We start from the raw sequence: 23,136 nt of genomic DNA, 5'->3' as shown, positions 1-23,136 counted from the left end.
TCTATCTGGCCGCGCCACAACCGTTCCCGTGTAAATAATTTCCTTATCCCTGCTATCCTTCTATCCGTGACTCGCGCGGTCGCGTTGATCACAATTTAGATATCAGCGGGGAAATTCCTGCGTGCCTCTCGGATACATGGTAACGTAAGAAACAATAAATAATATCCGCGTATCATAAATCGGTGGAAAAGTTGCATGGAAAATTGCTAACGCCAGAGGTACCCAATAGGCGTGAGAAGGAGTACAGAAACATAATATAAAGGGAAAAGTAAAACTATTGAGATTCTTGGTTAAGGAGGAATTATGATGCTGGTGGTTATAATTCTTTATAATGCCAAAACTAATACATTATTTTGGTATAGGATAGAAGATACATAATTCTGTTTCTCTAGATATAATTTGCCATTTGTTTTATAAAATGGAATTGATGATAAAAATATGTATGTGTCCCGATTCTCTTAATACGTATTTACTGCTGTATTCCAGAGCACGATACGAAATTACTATTTTTATGTTGATTTTATTATTGTTTTGCAAATTTCTGTACTTAGTTTTGCAATATAGCTCTTGTTTCTTCTTTTGATTTCGGTTTATTCGACTTTTTTCTTAAATAAGATATTAGTATGTTAGTTTGCTATCCAGATGCATTTCTAAGTATTTTATAACGTTCCTTTGCAGTATAGTTTTACCATTTAGGAATACAGCTGGGACTGTTTGTTCTTTCAGCGCGCAAGTAACGTGTTTGAATTTCAATGAGATAATTTGAATTCTATTTTTACGAAACAAAGATCAGGTATCGACAATTTTTGTATTATCTCTAATTACAGGTAATGATCTTGATTTTTTTTCTGTACAATGTAGCAAAATAGTATAAAGGTAGCAAAAAATTAGTAATAACCATTCATTATCTAATTTTGTTCAGATATGAAAACAGAACGATAGAAAACGTACATCTTGTAAATTATCGTAATAAACAGTTGGATGGTGCAAACGAACAAAAGCGTGTACGAGTGAAACGTAATTACTGCGATTACTGTGATTTCAATGACATTCGAAGAAACGAAAACTGAATCGAAATACCGTGGTGTGATGCAAAACTATTGGTGTACTCGAAAAATGACAAAGAATTGTTCGCGAAAACATTTCGAAACTCGTTACGAAGAAAATTAACGAAAAGAAGGTTACGTGGAAAAGAAGATGATACGTGGAGCGTGAACCGGAAGAAGAATATTGTCCAAGATGGATAAAGCTTTCCTGTTCTCTCTATTGATATCTCTGACGGTAAGTTCTGAATAATATAATCAAGGAAACGTTTACAATGATTTAACGCAAGTTAGAGTGATTTCTGGGCCAGTTCCAATTTGACTTGAACTTCAATGCCAAACTCGTAGATTAAATTAGTGTGCGGCTATTTGAACTGTCTGTGCGTATATGGAAAGAAAAAAAAGGGTGTAAGTGCGGAGGCGGTGTCTTTGAAACCGACTCAAAAGACTCGCTTCTTTGAGCGACGCGTCATCAATTTTTATGGTACTTTTGTAAGCTTGTTTGGTTTTGAAATTAAGGAATAAATTAGTCAGTCAGATGTCTTAATTTCGACGAATATGGACTGGGTTGACAGTAAAAGTTATACTCTTACTCAAATACTTCTTTTTGACATTTAGTTCTTATCTAGAGAAATGGTGAAGGTTAAACTAGCATATTTTACTATTAGAAAGATATTTTAGTTTAACCTTGATTTCTCCAAGAAAATATGTAAAAATTAGGAAACTATAAAATGAAGAATCTTTTTTTATCGAGGAATATATTAAAACTGGAATATTGTAAGATGAAAACTAGATCTTTTTTATGGAATATTTGAACATTCAAGTCTTGTTTATTGCTGGTCTATATTATATATTCGCAAATCAATATTTTACACTTTTAATCAATATTACTCATAACTAATTTAATTCCTGAACGAATCACATAGAGGACCGCGAACGACAGTGGCTAATCTCTAGATTGCGCGTGAATATAATTTATACGCTGCACAAAAATCGTCATGCCGGTCGGTCGTCGAAAGTGATTCGTTGAAAGACAAATTACAGGATATCTGGCGCCTCGTGGTTCCAACTCGTTCACGTTCTCAGCACATGCTGAAAAGCACAACTGCGTAGGGCCCACTTTTTTTTCTTGCCCTTTCTCTTTCTCTTCGATCTTTCCTCCATCTCCGCCTTCTTTTCTTTTTCTTTCTTTATTTTCGTTTCTCTTTTTGGTTCGCTCGAGCCGCACGAGAAGACCGAAAGAGGCGTCTCCCGTTCTTGTGTCGGGGGCTTACCACCACGGGCCAATAAAAAGTATCACACGGCCGTGTCTCGTTCGTGTCACGATGATAAGAGTGACTCTTTTTAGGAAGCATCTCTTTATCCGTGCGTGTCACCAAAATTCGTTGAAAGCGTGTCGGTGTATTTCTTCCTGACACTGTCGAGAAGCAGCTTCGAAAGAGTAGGAGTTTCTCTCCCGGCTTTCTTCCGAGCTTCCTCATCTCTATGTTTAAAACGGATCCGCTGAGACGCTCGTAAATTCATTTCTCGAGGAAAACGATTTTGTTCCCACCGCTCCCTTTTTTTGATCCATTTTTGTTTGGTCAAGAATTAGTGAACACCATAGAAAAATACAGAAATGAAATGATACATGTTTAAAGTCTCTCTTCTTAGTCACATAGAGCGTTAAAAAAAGATAATTCGAAGATTTATATATAGGCTTGTAAAAATAGACGATACTACGTTATTACGAATGTTCTAAATGGGTTAAATATTTCATTATTTTTATTAAATGTGAAACGAGATTTACGCGAACTCGAGTAACTTAAAGTAACTTAAAATGTCGTAAAACGCAGCGACTCGGCAATTCCTTTCTCCTAGCGTGTAGTTTATAATAGTAAGTAATTTGGAACACGAAACAAATTTCATGCATTTTCAAGCGGTCGTAGGCGACACGGGACGCGTCCAGCAAATCGGCCAGCCGTATTTCGTAAATTCAGCAATGTTTTTCGCATCGAGTAGCTAATGAATCGCTGCTGGCATTAGTCGTTAGTTTAATCATCGTTATTATTATCATTTACACGGTCTAACGAGACCTCGTTGTCGCCGAAAAGATAAATAGTCGTCGCGTACGCCTTTAATGAACGGTTGTATTTCAAAATTACAAAGAATATATCGTTGCTTCGCCAGGGACCCGTTCAAACCGGTTTTTTCGTGTCCATTAGGAACTATGACGAATAAAGTGACGATCGTGGAACATATATTGGCGGGACGAGCCTCGGTTTTACGTAAAACGCAGATAAATCCTAAATAACAAAGTAGTATGAGTCAGAAATGGTCCGGCATCGCGTTCGTCGCACGTAAAAGGAGTTGTTGAGTTCGAATAAAACTAAGAGAATATTTATATGGTATGGATATCCTCATGGAGATAAAAGAGCTAGGGCGTCAGCTTTATGAGAATAAAGGCGCCATGTCGTGAAGGAAAAATGAGAACCGATTAACGAAGTTATTTATTGCTTTACAATTCTACCACTCTCTCGTTGATTATCATAAAAGATGCATAAATCTTGCGCTATGTCAATCAAACTTTAAGCTACTGCCTTAACATAGTTTTTAATAAATATAGAAACAGGTTAGAAATCAATGGTATAAAGAAGTATATCCTTTCTCACTTTCAACATCGTTTTACTGTCTTATCATATCTTATTAAAATGTTACCAATCATCAAGATAATCGTTCTAATTTAACGCATGACTACTTTGATACTGTATCGTTCATTTATTAACAATTTGAAAGCAGCTCTCGGCTGTTCAAAGCTTCTGAGAAACTATGTCAGACCAAACGTCATCTTCATCAACACGTATAATAAATCCATCGCAAATTTGACATTTTTGTATTTACGATTAATCAACGTTTCTTGAGAAATATCGTTATATGATGCGAATCACGTTGATTACTGTAAGAGTCGAAATAGGTCTGGTCTAGGATAAAGACACCGGCGATGTTTGCCTAACGATTGATCATAAAGAGAATGATGACAAGCTACCCTCCGTTGAGAAAACAAGATGTTCTTTTATTTATTGGCGCTCGTGTGTCGTAAATTACGCTGTTTAATTGTGACGAGCGTCGATTTTTCTCCTTCCTTTGATGAGCCAAAACCCGTCTGTAGTGCCCAAGGTCTGTCTAGGAAGTACCACGTTGTGTGAAACGCATTCCATCCGTTAAATCTTCCGCGTAACACATATTCTTAGACCGACCGAATAACACATTAAAACAGATTCGGACTGCTCTTACCAGGAAACAATATTATCCTTGATCCAAATTTATCGGTTAAATCTCGTTCGTGTGACATTCCTGAGGTTAAAGATCGTTCATCAATCATGAGAATCGAAATCCATCACGTTGCGCCCACGTTCCTGCTGAAGGTGGCCTGTGGTATTCAAGAGACGCGTCTTCTTCAGGGTGTTTTAAAGTTATTGTAAAGTGTCTTTTCGTAGAATGCGTTGGAGTTGACCTTTTAGGTGTTGGAGGATATTACGTTTGATTTTTCTTTGTACAGGAACCCCTTTATGGATAGCTGAAAGTAACCTTTTGAGAAAGTGGTCTATTGATATTGGAGGATTAATTTGCATGGAATTTTGTTGACAATTCGGTCGGAAAAAGGATTTGGAAATCTTATTTATTTCCTTGAAGATAGGTAGGTTTTTTCATTTAATCCAAATTTGTCAATTCTGGAATTAAAATCTTCTTAGAATGAAACTGTTATAGTTTGTTTATTTATTGTTTATTTTTTTAAATAATTTATGTACTGAAAAATTATTTAGGTGAAAGGCAGGATATGTTTAACCTTCTTCGAAGGCTAAATTTATGTTTGAAGCAATTTTCCAAATTTAGATTCATATAAGGATAATTAGATTCATATGATATTAGATTATAAATTAAGCAAATATCTTGATTATTTAGGATCACAAGAAATTCTGATATCCTTATTGCGATAAAACCGTCTTATTTTTTTCTTTTTAATATGGTTGAAAATCAATAATAAAACTTCAAACTCAGAAGAAACGACATTTTATATGGACAAACTTAATAATAGTAATATAACCTATAAGGAAACTTCATGACCATTGTAAATATATTTAACGTTGATGAGTTGAAAGACTTCATCTAATCAATGTATCTAGGATAGATAAATTGCACACGAAATAATTGTTTAATAGAACGAATTAAAAACATAAAGTATCATCTGTCATGGATGAGTTGAATATGATACATTCAGGAAATTCTTTGTCTTTTAATGTTTCCCCGTCTTCGTGACAGAGGACAGGCAGAAGACGCACTCGGAGGCCAAGGTGTTGTAATAAATTACAAATATACCATAGCTTCCCGCAAACATTTTACTTGCAAAACTATCTTTTTCTTTCTTGTCGTTAGATGTAAAACGATTACGATATATATAAGAAATCTCTTTATAGCATTTTTATAACCAACGTGAACGTTGTGAATTCTAATCCTTCAGATATATTTCAGGATAATTAATTTACGTAAACATTGCTACACGAGCATAAAACTCTTTTAAACTGGGAAGAGATTTAAGAACTCTATAATCTTATGATAATTTGCGTCATTATTGCATTGTATAATTTCATGATAATTTCTTGTATTATGAATAAATTTATACTTTTATATTTAGTAATAAGTAAATAATTAGCTTCGGTCTTGATGTACCTAATTTCTAAATTAAATTTTCCTCCACTCGACACACGACGATCATTTTGCTCTTACGCGCACGTTTTCTCGACTGACAGTAAGAAGATATTTATTCATGGGCTATCACTTTCCTGTCTCGTCTCTGTCCCAACGTTATGACACGCGCTTAGTGCAGGGTCATGATCGCGCAGGTTACAATCATTGGACTTCTATTGCTCGTCGATCACGTGTCATAAGCTACTCGAGTCTCCATTGACTGTTTTCATATAATTCTTTATATTTTTCGTGAGAATTTTTCAATATTCCGTCCTTCTATATAAATTTATTAATTACATCTTGATAATTTTTAATAATTCAATTCTTATAATTTTCATTTTTCTTTAAACAGTACCATCCTATTTAATTAAATTACTAATTAATAAATAAAATATACGCAAAATATTAAATCGAAGAGTTTAAAAATTTGAGAAACAACAACATGCAAGCTGTCAAACGTTAATTCATTAGGAGCCTCTAGACTGCTATTGCTATTACTGTAACCATCAGAGTATTACATTGTATATCTAAAATATTGCACGTTCAAGACCAATATCTAGATTTAATTAATACCAGAGATACATACTAATTTCTGCAGATTATGCTCATAGCTAGAAACAGTTCAATAATATTTTAGTATCCGATTACCTATACAAGACCTTCCTCGATTATGCAGCCATGTCTTTTCACTCGTTAAGTATGCAATTCAAGCTTGCACAAGAGATTATGGTTAAATAAAAAATCGACTCGTTACTTCAGGAATCCGATACATACATCTTGCGTGCGAATAAATTCAATTAAAATACGTTCTAACACTAGAATTTACAAAGGCAGATATCAAAGATAATTGCTATACATATTTTGTGTTATATATATAATAATTGTGTTTAGTATAACTAGTCAGCAAATATAAACAATCAAACCCTTCCAAGAAAACATTTTTATTTAAAAAAATATATGCTATTCTACATAACTTGAGAGCAGTTCATATATCTTAAATAAATAAAATATTTATGCATCATGATACGTATTATTTTATGGACAGACAAACACTTACGGGCAATAGTGTATTTCATTTGTAGTTTCCAGTAACAATTTCTATCGTCGAGGGAATGGTTTCTACGACGATGTCCGACTTCGTGATGACGATGCACGTGACCGCGCTTATTCGCCGGCTATCGGTTCTGCTTTCGCGTCTCATCCCTTTCTCATCTGGCACATTACGAAGCGTGCACGCGTAACCGGCGCCAGCAAGCAGGTTGCAAACGCCTCGAGTTTCATTGCTCGCGCCAAGTGGAAGGATCGACGAGCGGGCGAGAAGAGCGAGACGTTTAGACGCACCTCTCGGCGCGCTTCGCCTTGTCGGACCACCGTGAAAAAGCATTTCGAATTCGCCGCGGAATCCGGTCTTATCGAGAAAAGTCAATTATATCCGGCGCGAGGAACTGGTTGAGAGGCGCGAAAAGAAGGATGGAATTTCTCAAACGATGAAACGTTTCTACAAATGTTCGATGTAACGTTATGTCAATTCAAGGATTTAAGAGAATAACGACATTTCAAAATACTTTGCTTCATTTTCTTGGTTATTTTATAAATAGATTAATTTTATTAATCTCATCAATTGAACTACAATTTCACTTTTTAGACTAATTTATTCGAGATAAAAGTAGTATAGAAAATTTAAAATAAAACATTAAGTATGCGTTGTTTTTGTAATCGGTGATGTATGTGGCGTAGTATTGGTTATTTAATTTGTTTCCGATAAATGTAGATATGCTAGGAAAATTGGAAACAAAGGAGTTGTAGATTAGTGCAATCTATTGGATATAAAATGAGTATGGTTGCGTAATTGGTATGTTATTGGTTACCTAATTTATTTAAGATAAACGTAGATATATAATAAAAAAATTTAAAATAACAAATTTAATATGCAGATATTTGCGTTATTAGTGCCGGGGAATAATTGAACGTCAGCACGTTTATGTCAATCTTATCAGTATAGAATACGTGTGTATTGGTTAAATAAGGAAACAGCTTTCTGAACTGCATTACTGGACCACTTTAGTAACCGGTTTGTCTTGAAAACTTCTTATATTAAAATTGCGTCTACTACAATGAAGTTGTAGGATGCAGTCAAAAATTACTTATGAGATATTGTTGAGAATATAATGGAATAATTTATTACGACATGAACTAGAAATGTTTCTTGCTATAATAATTTATTGCGTAATATGTTACATGATAACAAGGTCTTCATTACGATAATGTGTAACTAGTACTAGTCTCTATTCTCAGGAGAAATTCTTCCTTCAACCTGTTGCTAAACTAAGGATCTACGTAATATAATTATATATTCTCATATTATTTATTCAATGATATATATATAATAAAACTCTTTCTCCATTGTTATACTATTTTACCTGTCTATTACATAAAATTAGATATATACATATATTAAATTATTAGGTATCATATTAAATTATAACATAATACTTCCTACACTCCAAAACTGAATTTTATATTTAAAATTGATCATTTAATTTCTTGGCTCCTTCAATTAACTACATTCACTATCCACGACATGACACTACTAAAATTTCACAGGTTATCATTCTTCCAATTTTTTACCTTTATTCAAAAATTCGTTATTACTTATGGCAAGTTACACAAAGATTCATACATTCAAATATTTAAGAAACTTTTAGTTAACTGTAACATTTTATCTTGATAAACGTTCTTAATTCAAACCTTATTGAAAAACCAGGGAGAGATAAACGATGCAAATTTGTCTATCGGAAGTAGACATGTGACACTAAGTGTGAGCGAGTCAGACTTTCGTATTTCACTGTGGACACGATTAATGGCGTCACGATGATCGGCACCGATAACGCATAGCATCAGAATCGAGTTCGACGTTTATCCTTGTTGCGTTATTTTGGTAGACACTAGAACGGTTTAATCCTCATCGTCGTGGATCCGAAGCATAATGCCGAACCTGCAGGGTTCCTCGTAGAACCACGATGATTCATTAGGCCCTTTTGAAACCGATTATTAATTAGCTGCTTATCTTAATGACCGCACAACTTTCGACCCCCTTTTTTGTATTTATAATATCCATTACGATGTATGACACATCGTGACACTTTATATGAAATATTTGCAAGAAATAGAAAGTAAGATTTTTCTACAATCTTCCGTGGAGAGTAATCCTATATTAAACCAATATTCAAATGAAGCAAAATCTCAAGTTCATATTACCTTCATAAACAATATTCGAATTGCGAATCTACAATCTTAAAACAGATCAAATTTTAGCAACGAAGTCATGGCGTTGGAACAGTGTTCGAACTAAAAAATCCATAAATTTCATTTTTTATTCGAACGTATCTTCTTCAAATGTTTTTCTTAGAAATACACTTCGTAGCGAAAAAGATTTAAGAAATAGACAGACATATCTCATCGTAGAACGATGCTCTATTTTTACGTGACCAGTCTACTAATACGAGTAATCTACTAAATCTAACGATTTTAACGTGGTTAGCATAGCTTGCGTTTAATTAACTCGTAATTGAAAAATGCGTCTCACCACCGTGTATACAACGATGATAAAAATATTCGTAGCGTTATGTGAGCCATACAGAAGCCTTGATTTTCACGTGAATCAAATCTGCACACGTGGTTCCTGAAACGAACGGGTACAAGGTACACGTGAACGCAAACTGCTTTATCGTAGTGTAAACACCTGGTGTGGCCTCGTATGAGCCGCTTGTAAATGTTGCTCGAGAGAATTACGGCTCGCTTATTACAAGTTAACGGGCACGACGTAATTTAATGTGCTTTAACACCTCCACGGATTTATGCTACCCGCTGCATGTGACTGTACAAATGCACACGCGTGTATTTTTCTAAAAGTATCGCGAAACCTTGTGACACGCGTGCGTTACGTATGTACACGCATATAGAACTATGTGGCGTATTGTGGCTTCGTCGTTTATTTCAAGTCACTACCGCTACGCCATAAATCTCGATGTAACGTTTTTGGTCGTGTAACGAATGGCTGATCCGTAAAGTTTGGAAATTAACGAATAGTAAGGATGTGCGATTCTCTTGCGATGGAGTATCGTGGAATTCTGTGTGAAAGATACTTTGCGTGATAAGGAGGGAGGAAGAGAGAAAGGAAGTTTAATTCTGTGCACTGTGACTTGAAGTTTCCTATTTTTATATGCAAATTAACGCTTTCTTTGAATGGCAAGAAAAATTTAGCTCTGTGTATCACGATTGTTTTAAATTTTAGTCGCCATTGTATTCTTCCAAAACCTTTTTCGTGGTTTTCCTAACCTTCCTCAATCTGAATGATAAGGATGCAGTTTTCTTTCCTACTGCGATTTAGTGTAAAAGGTATAGTGATAAGAAAAAAAGAAGAATGAAGATGGAAATTCAATTCCATATGTTACTTTTAGAAACTTTTATAGAATCAAAAAATGTGAAATAAAAGTCACTCTACAAAAAGTTCAAAGAGCAATCTCTTCGAAAGAAAGTATCTGAAGACGATACTGTACCGATCGAGTCTTTCGGATGAATTATTGCGTTTTCTAGTCTAGCGCGTAGTTCGTTACGTAATTAAGGGATTCCATAAATTTCTTCATAACCATAATCCCATGGAGATGTTTATAAATCAAGGCCGTTGTCATAAATACAAATCTGAGATAACGATCGACTTGAGATAACATTAAGATCCGGTGTTCGTGCGCATTACGCCTGACCCTTGTTGTTAATATCGAGGTAATCGAGGGACCTGTTTCACGTGCTTTGACATTATCGAATGGTAATCGAGAAAGGTCCGCGCCACTCGCATTGTTCCCCTCTACACCCTGGCCGATGCATAAATTCGCTCATGCGATATTCATACAATTAACATCAAGCAGTGGCCAAGGTGTAGCATATAAGCGGCGAAGTAACTTGACATTCATCCTGGGTTAATCCAATCAAAGAGTCGAGGAGTGTCAGTTAGGGCGCGGCTTTATATGCACGTTACTGATTAGCTTTTACTGAAAAAAAGAAGTGTCGCGCTACAACGGAATAGCGTCGCGTTCAGCTCTAGCGGATATCAAGGACGTAGTCATTAGACGTCACTAGAAAACGAACTGACAGTCAGAAGAGCTTTTTCGATCGTTTAATTTTATAGGTAACTGTTTTACGCGAAGTTTGATATTTGTTTGATGTGCGACTCTCTCAGAGAAGAAGCCAAACCTATCGATTTCAATTTTTATTAATTTCTCAATTTCATTACATAAGTACAAAGATTCATGTCAGCTTCAATCCTATAAACTGGGTATTGTTAAATATAAATTGTGTATAGTATTTTGATAATATGATATATTATATCCATCATATGATACAGTATTACAGTAATGAAATTTTTAGTATGATTTATAAATTACTTTCTTAAAAATCTCAAATTGATCGATATCAGAGTTTTAGTGAATTTTCCGGTTTCATCATCCAGCTACCGAATGACTTGAATGTAAAACCGAATCACAAATGACTCGCTACTGTAAGTTTATTTATTATAAGAAAATATTATAAACAGATAACCACAAATTCCACGATAAATTTAAAAAGAGGGAGTCTTAATGTACATATAATCAATTTACTCTATTCTTCAATTGATAAAATAGATCAGTATGACATCTACACCGCTTAAATTTCAGTTTACAAGAAATGGCTCATAAAAGCCACCGATATAAAGTTACAGTAATATGATTAAATTCGGCAGGAAAATAAATAATCAGCAACAAATTAAGACATAAACTAGATATACCTATCCGTTCATAAAATTCCATTAAGGCATCGATAAACATCCAATATCATTCCTAGTCCGCCGGCGAGATCGACGCATTCCCAAATTGCGAAACTGCGTACCGAAATAGAACCAAATTTTCAAGAAAGCCATCAGAGCACTATTAATCGTCCAATCAAATAGTGGTAATAGATACGGAGTTCCAGATCCGACCTGAATCACCATCGAAGCACTTGCTCATACGTGGCCATGTGGTCTTCGCTGTAATTTATACTCGTCTTTCGCGTCCCATATACCGATTCTACGCCCATGCAACATTAATCCCACGTACGGAGACTAAAAGCAATTTAACATACAATCCCTTATCATCTTAATCTTCTGTAACTTCATCAACCACGAGATAGAAAACATTCGTGCGTATACAATCACAAATATGTGCAGTCACAACATCCTTCGAATTTCCTTTCGCAACGTTATTTTCAACTTATTGATACCCCACCTACTGACAAACAGAAATTACGTCCTTACTGTATTATACAACGTGTACAGGAATAGAGAGACTCCTTCTAAGAAATCATTGCAATTTTTCTTTCTACGCTTGATCAAAGTCGCAAATAACAGAGACGTTTACGAGACACGAATATTAATCGTATCCGCCACGGTGCAACCCGAGAGTTATAAATCTACGCACAATCCTTTTACTTACTAAGGCTTTTTAGTTTCCCAGTGTGGTTATTGTTAGAAATATTAATTTTGATTTATGCGTTTTACATTACCAGTTATGACGAATGATAAAGTCCTAACAAATTTTTTAAGATCAAAGAAAAGATTAATCGTAAGAAATTAGAGATTAATCAAATGAATATGATACTTACGAAAAGATATTAATCATTAGCAAAATCAATGTGAAAGGATCTCTGTCTTGATCCTGTTTAGCATTAATCGTGTAGAGTAGCAAAATATTCTATTGAAGATCTAAACTTTGCTTAAGACTCCAATTCTACAAATCTTTTTTAACAAAGAATCAAATATATTTTATACAGTATATTGAAATAAGAATTTTTGTCTATGTTACAAATCCTCTTTTCCATTTTTCACGTTTATCGAAATAAGAATCAATCGCCTAAAAAATTCGTTCCGAAGTACATTTCAATTCGATATACATCCACAACCTTTCTCTATCTTTCATATTTTCCATTTTCGATAATTCATCCTTCCAGATCCTCTAAGGTTTTTCGGCGAAAAACTTTTCAGTATGATCTTTCATGTCGACCAAATTTCTTAAAAATCGGAATGAACTTTCCGGGCAACTCAATATATTTGCCCGTTCTCAACATATAAATAAAATATCGCTGATATTGCTTTTATTGTGCAAAACTTTAAATCAGAATGAAATCTATAAATAATTTAGTTATAAGTATAATCAAAGCGGTTAGCAGTCCTAAGATAGTAATCGGTGTGGTTATTCGATACTTTAATTTATGACCCCGCTATGCTTATTGTACATGCTAACCTTGTTGTATCTTTATACGCATGCTACAGAATACATTTTTACATTGTCAATTTACATGAGTATCTACTTTAAATGTATTATTGTGAAACTGTTTTGTTAAAATTCCATAACCTTTAATTTGCGTCTAGCATTCTAGTCAACATCGCATGTATATAGTAAACGAACGAGGTGACTTACATCCAAGTATGCACAATTGTTAAACACATCAAAATACAATAATTGCCATAGGTCGCTATATGATCTTATATCGCAATTTGAGACCTCTGATAATGGGTCACATAACGTTAAGCGATTAACATTATACGTCAGCTGACGTGAGGCAACCTCCATAAGCAACATATTATATGAAACAACATTCTCTTAGCCAAGTACGTAATAATATTCAATTACCATTCCCTTCAAGTACATATTATCAGTTTGCCAGACAAATTACATATGTCAATAATCACCAGTCTTGTGATATCTGTGGAAATTCATAATAGAAATGAACTACTTAATAAAATAGGAGTGTTATATGTGTAATTACCTAATAAAACATCTTTAAGAAAAAGAATTCTACAATCCAAAATAGGGTTGTTTCAGCTCTTCTACGCATAGTGAGTTATAATCCATAAACAATATTTTTTTTAACTTTCAAAATTTAAATATTATTAATACTAAGGCTATCAGAGTTGGAAAAATGATAAATTGCAATGTTTCATAAAAATTCACAAGTTTACGATCATGCATCCTCGGTGGTGTAAATGATCTTTAAAATATATCGATAAAAGTTCTTTTCCTTCTATTATACATTTTTCTTATCCATCATTTTGATTTCCAGGTAAAAAATAAAAAATGGGTAAAAAATTCTTTTATTACTGAATCATTGAGTAATTAGTAATTTCTTGCATAAATTTGAGTTCTTTGAGAAATTTATTTTTCTCATTCACGTCTTCCATTAAACCTATATGAACAAGACGCAGTCAGTCGTTTCTTTAATAAAAGCAACATACATTCGAAACACCATAACTCAAAAGAACTTCGAATAACCACTTTTGCCTTTTCAATCGTTACGTTCGGATCGCCCACGAAGCGATCCACGATTTCCGGTGCACTCGACACGTCGCGATTCAGAGGCCAAACGACAAAGTGCAGCTGGCTTTCGGACACACGCGGAGGAACGCGACGTAGCTAAATTTATGCCGTGACAGCCATAATTTCACGACGGTTTTACACGTCCAAACACGTGTCCTGGCACGCGTGTTGTGACTTACCAATTCGCGTCGCGGACTCACATTTGAAATCTTCGATTCGATCACGAAACTCTTGTTTGCACAGACGACACGCTAAGTACTCACGTGTGCAAACACTGTTTCTGTTTTTACTAATTGTTCCCTAAGAATAGTTCGTTGAGTGACCAGCAGCGACTGGCAATCAAACAAATTCGTGATATAGAGACATCTCCGATTGCATGGGCGGACAAATTGTTATGCATAGTAGCAGAACGAATTTCGTTTAACTAATGGGATTCTACTGAATACTCTGTGTTCAATGATATTGATGATTTCCTTAACTTTCACTGGCATTTTTAGTTTTCATTTTCAACTAATATTCTTAGATGTAAATGATCCATAAGAGCTTAAGGTTAATTATATTAATTAGTACTTTTATGTATTTGATTTTAACTTTTTTAGGGTCGGATTTCTTTTAGGTAGACTGTGGAAAAACTTCATTTTATCCATTATTAATAATAGAAGCACATGTTTCTTGATATTTTCGTAAAGAAGTCATAACGCACTTCAGATCGGTTCAGTTTTACCGAAAGGAAATATATTTATCGTTTATTTAATTAAGAACTTGTCAAAGTAGAATGATTAAACATGTTATATCCTTCGCTAAAAATTTTCATGCTGCCCAACCCGCATATAAAATATAAATCGAAATTAAGTAATCGGAAATACAACCATCTGTGACTCAACGATATTACCTAAAAGGATTAACGAGATCATATTAGAATTAATTTAATTGTTTTCCTTAATGAAGTTTTCAAGATTGTCGTTATTTTGTGTACATTCTATTTTAGAAAGCAAGAACAAAGAACGCAGCAAGTAGCTTTTACAGAGCTGCTCTTTTTAGAAAATATATATATAGTCGTTGAATAAGGGGGGCTTAATGTATTTGTCTGGCAAATCGTATTTATTCTCTGACTCACAGAAAGAGTTAAAGAAAACTTCTTATAAAATGTTCTTTATTATCTCCTAACTGTTGTCTTTTTATTGGATCTTTATCGTTGCTTCTGAAAAGTCTGTCGAATATTTTGCGCCGAATACGAAAAGAACCGAGCTCGTAGTATTTATAGACAATGAAACTGCATGTTGCTTCGTGAAAAAAATCGAAAAAAATATCGAGTTCAGAGTCATGGTGCGAGCCCAGCCCGACAATAAAAGCCAAAAGATATTTATCACGAGTACCAATGTATTGCAATGCAAGCAATGTGCCTGACAAAACGAGCGTAACGCTTTCCATTATTTTTGTTAGCACAATCTGATTGCTTCCTCGTCGAGAGCGTACAAACGTGTTATTACTTCCGTGTCATTCCTGCTTCCCTCCGACAATGTTGCGCTTTGTCGCTTTCTGATCAATTTTGTTACAGGGTACTATACTCGAAAGCTAATGAAAGTAAAACAAAATAACATTACGTTATTTATATTACTATATAACTAGACTGTGACGCTTCCCATTATATTCATCGCTTTAACGTATTCAAATACTATTATTTCAATTCCAAAGAGTTATTCAAATGCGCTCCAAAATTTATCATATACATGTATTATGTAATAAATATTCAAAATATAAAATATGATAACTAAAAATTTAGTTGTATTGCAATTGATTTATTAAAAATATTTCAATGAATTGCAATATGCGATATTGAATAATCTGCATCTGTATTTGTAGTGTTTCTGGAGTTTCTGCGGTGGACATTTAATCGACGGGATTTTCACGGAGCCGACCTTGGAACGGGGTTATAACTTGGTGGCTACGGTTCCCCGAGGTGCTGTAGTTCTGAACGTGACACAGTTACGTCATACGGAGAATTATTTGGGTAAGACATCATATATTTACCGTGCGGCGCATCATGTTACAAAAATACTCGGATGTCTCTGTAACAAGAGAAAATCTTCATTTATCACAATCTTAACAAGAAGATAAATCGTAATTTATAAAACGTACGGAAGTTCGACAACAACGGCGTGAAAGCGCCACACGGTGTAATATAACAAGGTAATAAAGGCAATAAAGCGGAGCAAAGAAACATATAACAAGGAGAAATAATAAAAGAGGGGAGAACGCGAACGATAGTTACACGGAATATTGGATCAGTCTGATAGCGTGGAATCTCGTTCGTGTGCAACAAAATGATTCTAATGAAGTGTGCCAGTAAGCAAATAGTCGTGGCGATTGTTCGCGATTGCGAGCAATCAGCTGCGCCTGTCCGCGATCCCTCTTTATTGTCAATACGAGATCTTCTATCACGAAGAATTCATCCTATTTCAGAGGCGTTGTCGTGCTCTTGGCATCAACCCTTGTATAATCTAATCTCTGGACATGCGCGTTAAGTGGAACGTAAATGAAACGCAGTAGCCATTCACGTGACACACAATACGTGCTCGTAGCTTTGTCCCTTGATTCGTTCTGACACACGGTATTGAAGTAATCGCATGAACTGTCGGGTTTCTTGCACCGGTGTAACCTGTTCGATGCTATTGTATTGGAATTCTTTTTATAAATTTTTTCTGTAATATGTTTTATTCTCTCTGATCCTTATCTGTGATTATACTATCGTGGCTTATAAAGGCTTGAATACGATAGATTTGAATATCGTTGAATTTTTGTCATTTTCTATTTATTGAGTTATTTGGAAAATTTATCGTGAAATTTAAAATTAACATATCATTAAAATATGCGTTGTGGCTTTTGCTATTTGCCAGGTAGGTTTATAATTCATAACTGCTTTTCCGAGAAATTTGTCTCTCCTTGATTGAATTCCTTGAAGTAGTTACTGCAGGCTTATGGAGTATCCAGTTTCATGTTATGAAAAATATGTTTTGTAAAGATTAGAATGTGAATAGGATGGAGTAAATCCTTGAAAATGGATAAATTCTCATAAATGAATAAATTCTCTATATGAATATTAATGACTTTTTAGATGTTTTACTTGTTCAAGTGTATAGGAAGTTTTTCTTTCTCGTTGTAAAATGATACTCTTTCTATTAACAAGTACTAGAACTTCTTCTTAAAAAACGTTACGAATTTTTCTAACGACATAGTATTTATTTATTTGCCATTATATATAAACTCTTTAATATATATGGTTAGTTAATTGTGAATGAGTATTGACTGTAACAGAAGCTTAAAAGTAGTTTGGGGGCTAAATATTCAATCACTCAAAAATTATACCATAGATCGTACGGTTTAGTTTCTGAACAAGAAAGTGTTATATCTTAAAGGTGACATACATACGTTTAATATAAAGCTTCACAGAATTTCAATACAATTGGCAATATCATTAAGCACCTTATGCAAACAATAGATCCAACATAAGCCTTCGTCGCTCAAGAGATGTGAAATTCAAACGAATCAACATATAAAAGCAATCGTGGTCAAGAACAATCCTTTATGGGAATGTTGAAAGAATTTAAGCGAACCCAAGTTAAATAACCTAAGTTAAATAGTATTTCATAAGAAAAAACAAATGGCGATCTTACGTAAAGTTTGTAAGACGGTTAACAAGTCTTCTAAAAAGAACTTCTTTTTCTGTATTTAACTGTATTTAGTACAAACTATATTTTTGTTCTTTTCTTCTAATCCTACCCGTAAATTATTTGAAAATATTTCTTTTTGAAAATCAACGTTGTTTGTTTCTAGTTTCCACGTGGTTAGCCCCTTGAACTACATTCAACGTGAATTATATAAATTGATTCGGTCGTAAAGTCGATCATGAACATTTACAAGCTATAATTCTTACCTAAACGATGCTAGTCAAGATTTCTACAATAGATCGAATCGGTCGATGTGTCATAGATTTTTAAAAAAGATTACACAGGTTATATTATTTCTATTCGAGCAGTTGCTCTTTCGATCTCAAAGAAACAGCTATGTAGGTGTGAAATAACGGGAAATGAATGGGACGTATAATAATGTGAATAATTACGTATTTATTACGAATCCTCGATGTTGTGAATGCAACTCGAAACAGGTTCGAATGTTTTATTGGTGATAAAAGCTGCAAGTGTGGACATTTCATGGCAAATATCTAATTACGGATACATATCATAAACTAGGCTTCAAAATAATGGAAAAGGAAATCTAGGTTGATAGAACAAGATGTGGTTATTGAGTAATAAAAATTTGTAAAAATTATCTACTAAATTATTTCGATATTATCCCAATAAATTTACATTTATAATATAAAACAATGACTTAAACGAAGTTTTTATTACAGTTCTTGTAAAGTAAAATATGTTACTCATTCAGATTATGTATCTCTCGTATTTGAAATGAAAGTGAAGTAATTTGCATTCACTGTTATTATCACGTTAATGTTTCGTTTAATCAAACCTGAAGAGAGTTGAAAGAGATGCAGTGGATAACTAACGTATACGTCATGTAGTAAATGATTCGTTTATATTTCTAATGTCTCGTATCGCATACACTGCGTCCAGCATTTCTCACATGCAAACGCCGTGAATAACTCTCCGTTTCCGTTTCATTACCCGAATGACCACACAATTTAATTTCGAACGTGACAATTCCGCGAAGTAATTATCAACGGGACCAAGTAAATGCTAATGCCTTTCAATGCTTCATCGCACTCGACGTGCCATCCCGATTTTTGCGAAAACAAGTTCAATTTGTTAAGAACTACAAATGTGATAAATGTAATTGGAAAATTAATTATATCTTTTCCTAGACTTACTAACTTCATTAATGTATTATCATTAAATTTTAATGTATAAATTCGTCACGCATCGTTATTTCTGTTTTTAGCGGTCAAGTTGCAGGATGGTAGCTATTTGTTCAATGGAAATTACAGCATCAGTTTGTCTGGTAAATATGAGGCAGCTGGAACTACTTTCGTTTATTATCGTCAAGGTTCTCAGAATTTGGAAAGTTTCTCTGCCACTGGACCATTAGAAGAACCCATTGATGTTATGGTAAATAAATTGTTGTAATAGAAATAAGCAGAATAATAAAATATTATACTTGAAAGTGAGAAGCACGCTATATAGAATGAAAAAATAAATTCATTAATATTTTCAAATTAGGTTTTGTACCAAGAACCGAATCCTGGGATTGTATACCGATACATTATCCCCGGAAGTGCACCATCTCCAAACATTCATCTTGGACATAAACCAGGTATAACATTTTCTTAAAAATATATAAAAATTGATTAACGATACATTGTCGCACTCTGTAATAATTATAATATAGAATAATTCTATTTTCAGTTTCTAACAAGGCTGGTGAACCCATTTTATCGGCGATACCTCATAGGAAGTAAGGATTCCTACACAATTAACATTTCAATACCATTTTTCAACTTCATTAATTATTAAAGAGTATTTAATATTCTTTAGAATAGATGTTGGTTCTACTAATGATGGAACGCAAGCATACCTTCCAAGACGATACAAAAAAAGGAAATTCTTTTGGAAAGCAAGTGGCTATACCGAGTGTAGTAGAACTTGTGGTGGAGGTAGGAATATTATATAAATAAATTTAGCTTCCATATATTATAGAGATATTATATACCTTATAAAATAATAACAATTTATATATATATACATTATAAATATAAATTGTATAAAGCATATATACATACATAATTTGTAAATTAATAACAAATATCTTTATCTATCCTGTTTGTAAAAAAAGGTGTCCAAATGCTGAGGTATGTATGTACAAGGGAACACACGCAGGCTCCAGTGCCTGACAAGAGATGTCATACGTTGGAAAAGCCACGAGAAACTCAAGTAAAATGTAATACTACACCTTGTCCTCCCAAGTGAGTACAATTCCTATTTCCTTACCTTTAGTTTTAATAAAAGAATTTTGTGTTTTACATATTACCACAAATTACGTTTTACATTTGTTATTAAGATGGAGAGCCGGTCCGTGGGGTGTTTGTTCGGTTACGTGCGGTAGTGGTAATCGTCTGAGAGACGTAGAATGCGTACAAGAAATAACGTCATCATTAGTAATGAGAATAGCTGATGGCGCCTGCACGGAACCGAATATTCTTCCTACTACTGAGATTTGCGAAATGCCACAGTGTGAATTTGACACGAAAGCAGCGACGACAACTTTACCGCCACCACAATGGAGCGTGGGCACATGGTCATCGGTAAGTTTCTACTTTATACAATCTTTTGAGAAATTGCCTGATCAAAAGCCAAATCAATTTCAAAGACAATCAAGTGAAGAAAGTACATGTATGGCATTATAAAAATAAAATAGCGGACATTTAGATGATTTGAAATACGAATTTAATTGCTTCTTCTTTGAAAGTGCTCCACAACTTGTGGTCCAGGTAAAAGAACAAGAACTGCGACCTGCGTTACTCACGGACCTTCGTGTGATCTCGAAGTGAAGCCTATTACTCAAGATACTTGTGATTTGGGACCTTGTCCCATTAAATCACCGCAAACAAACGCCATTTCAACTAGACTTCAAAGTCCACAATGGTTATACAGTGAATGGTCTGATGGGGTAGGAACTATTCTACTTTCATGTTGTTCATAGAAGATAGAAAAAGCGATTAAGATTTCAGAAACTTATGATTCTCTGTAATAGAATTCAAATATATTGTAATGTAATATAACACTATATATAATAATAAAATATACATAATTAGAATTCTGTTATAATCAATCCTTCTGGTATAAAATCCTTTTATACCTATTAGAATCCGAAACAATATAAGAATGTGTCTTCACAACAAAGTGGGTAGAAATAAGAGAATCAATTTGAATTTCTTTTTATACAGCTGCTCTTGTCTAGTTATTAAAGATTCCAAAGTTTTATTATCTTTTATCCTTCTACTCTGTATGAATGCTACATATTTTGGAAAAAGTATAATATTTTTTACCGATCTGTACAGTGCTCAGCCGAATGTGGAGTCGGCTTGCAAACGAGGAAGATCTTCTGTGAAAAAAGTCCAGAGGAAGGATTTTGCGACCAATCGACAAGACCAGAAACATCAAGAACCTGTTCCAGCAACAGAACCTGTAGTGGACAATGGTTTACGGGACCCTGGACCGCGGTAGGTTCAAATAACATAGATAAAGAGAATAATACATTAACATTAAGTTAAGTAGGTTACTCCGATCTTGTTACAGAGGCTTCAACTATATACAATTTTTATTTTTTGGAGAATAAAATCTATTTAAATCTGTCTATTACAAATCTCGAATTGTAAATAATAATTCTGAATTCAAATCCAAGAATGGAAATCTGGTAAACTGTATAAATATTCTTCTTCCTATAGTGTTCTACGGAATGTGATTCTGGCGAACAAGTTAGAGAAGTGGTGTGCATAACAATACTTCGTGGGTCGCTCCGTGTTGTTCTGGACATGAACTGTCCCGCAAACAAACCGGAAACGAGAAGATCCTGCAGCGGTCCACCTTGTACATCCTCGTGGTTTATATCAGATTGGACAGAAGTAATTTAAAGTCACTTACGTATAACTAAAAAAAAAAAAAAATTCTTTAACCTAACATTAAATTCAAATATGAAACCTTCTAAAATTGTCACTCAGTTTTCAACCATGTATTTATATTCCAATCAAATTTTCTTCCTAGTGGTTTTAAGAAAATATACGTATACAAAACATATTTCGAGCTATAAAATTCACAGTCTGGTAATTGCTATGTAAATTTATTTTCCACTCATTTTAGTGTTCTCGATCGTGCGGAAAAGGCATTCAAAAGAGAGAAGTAAGGTGTTTGAACAGAGAAGGTCAACCACCTGAGCATCACGAGCTTCATTGTAAGGAAAAGGATCGTCCTATATCTCGACGAACCTGCAATGATTATCCTTGTAAGGACGACGTTCACAGATCTGAAAATCAACACACAGTCCTGCAAGTTCAAAACGATCCAGAAATCTCAAATGGTATTTTACATCTTATTGCAATTGTCAAACATATGATTATTACGCTTCAAGTATGGTAAACTGTGTTGGAAATTTTTTATTATTTTACGTATTTTTAGTTCTCGAGGACAATCCACTTTGCAAGGACAGTACAACAAATTGCAACTTAGTGGCGCAAGCACGACTCTGCACTTACCAGTTTTACCACCAACTGTGCTGTCAATCGTGTTCCAAGAAGCAAGAATTCGAATGAGATTTTTCACCACTAACCAAATGTATTTTTAATGCAAATTTAACACTTCGATGAATGATTACGCTCAGAAATCGAATCATCGAAGGTAGCCTTATGATATTATATGTGTTGCTGTAGATTTACTTATCCTTGCACTGCCTGATGGAATTTTTAATGTCGATTTTTAGGTATAGAAATAATAGGTATTCGTCCCTCTAAAGAAAACATACAAAAATTGTTCCTTTAGAGAATCTATAAAGTTCATAAACATATTGACGTATTAAGCTTTTGTAACGAATAATAAATTATAACATTTTCAATAACGTCTTATAATGTTTAAAAAGTGAGTTATTTATCGAATCACATAGCTTTAATTTTTATTTTATAGAGACGATGGTATTAATGAATATATATTATTATTTATAATTATTTTATCTCTGTGAAAATCGTCTGATAGTATAGAAATTATTCGAGGTTTCTATTTAATATCTTGGAAATTTAATCGAATTTTGAACGGCGGTGGAAATTAAAATCGTCAACGAGAAATTATAGACTGACCGTGTAAATTGCAATAACGTAACATTGGCATTTAATTTGTATTATTTTTCATAATTCTCATTTGCCACAATAAAGTTTATGCTTTATATGTTTTCTTTATATCTGTTTTATTTCAACCGATTTT

The 23,136-nt window shown here is 34.0% G+C and overlaps 1 protein-coding gene across 4 annotated transcripts in view; it reads left to right on the top strand.

The window, feature by feature from the left end:
* LOC132910640 (thrombospondin type-1 domain-containing protein 4-like) overlaps window positions 1-23,107 on the top strand; it is a 29,990-nt gene extending 6,883 nt beyond the window's left edge. For 2 of the 4 annotated variants that reach the window (XM_060966444.1, XM_060966445.1), the window contains exons 2-14: window positions 923-1,281; window positions 16,019-16,166; window positions 19,112-19,278; window positions 19,390-19,483; window positions 19,576-19,624; window positions 19,705-19,823; window positions 20,003-20,132; window positions 20,228-20,471; window positions 20,636-20,836; window positions 21,228-21,389; window positions 21,615-21,791; window positions 22,027-22,243; window positions 22,342-23,107. In XM_060966444.1, coding sequence (XP_060822427.1) covers window positions 1,240-1,281; window positions 16,019-16,166; window positions 19,112-19,278; window positions 19,390-19,483; window positions 19,576-19,624; window positions 19,705-19,823; window positions 20,003-20,132; window positions 20,228-20,471; window positions 20,636-20,836; window positions 21,228-21,389; window positions 21,615-21,791; window positions 22,027-22,243; window positions 22,342-22,475 — 1,884 coding nt within the window. In that variant the 5' untranslated portion in view covers window positions 923-1,239 and the 3' untranslated portion in view covers window positions 22,476-23,107. Of the gene's footprint in view, window positions 1-678; window positions 794-922; window positions 1,282-16,018; window positions 16,167-19,111; window positions 19,279-19,389; window positions 19,484-19,575; window positions 19,625-19,704; window positions 19,824-20,002; window positions 20,133-20,227; window positions 20,472-20,635; window positions 20,837-21,227; window positions 21,390-21,614; window positions 21,792-22,026; window positions 22,244-22,341 lie in introns of those variants that run through there. The other 2 variants (XM_060966446.1, XM_060966447.1) reach the window with 2 other exon arrangements.
* Window positions 23,108-23,136: the final 29 nt, after the last annotated feature.

Source organism: Bombus pascuorum, chromosome 9 (assembly GCF_905332965.1).
Source record: "Bombus pascuorum chromosome 9, iyBomPasc1.1, whole genome shotgun sequence".
In the NCBI taxonomy this organism is placed as follows: Eukaryota; Metazoa; Arthropoda; class Insecta; order Hymenoptera; family Apidae; genus Bombus; species Bombus pascuorum.
Note: the sequence above shows the minus strand (reverse complement) of the source record. Positions and strands in the feature narration are given on the sequence as shown.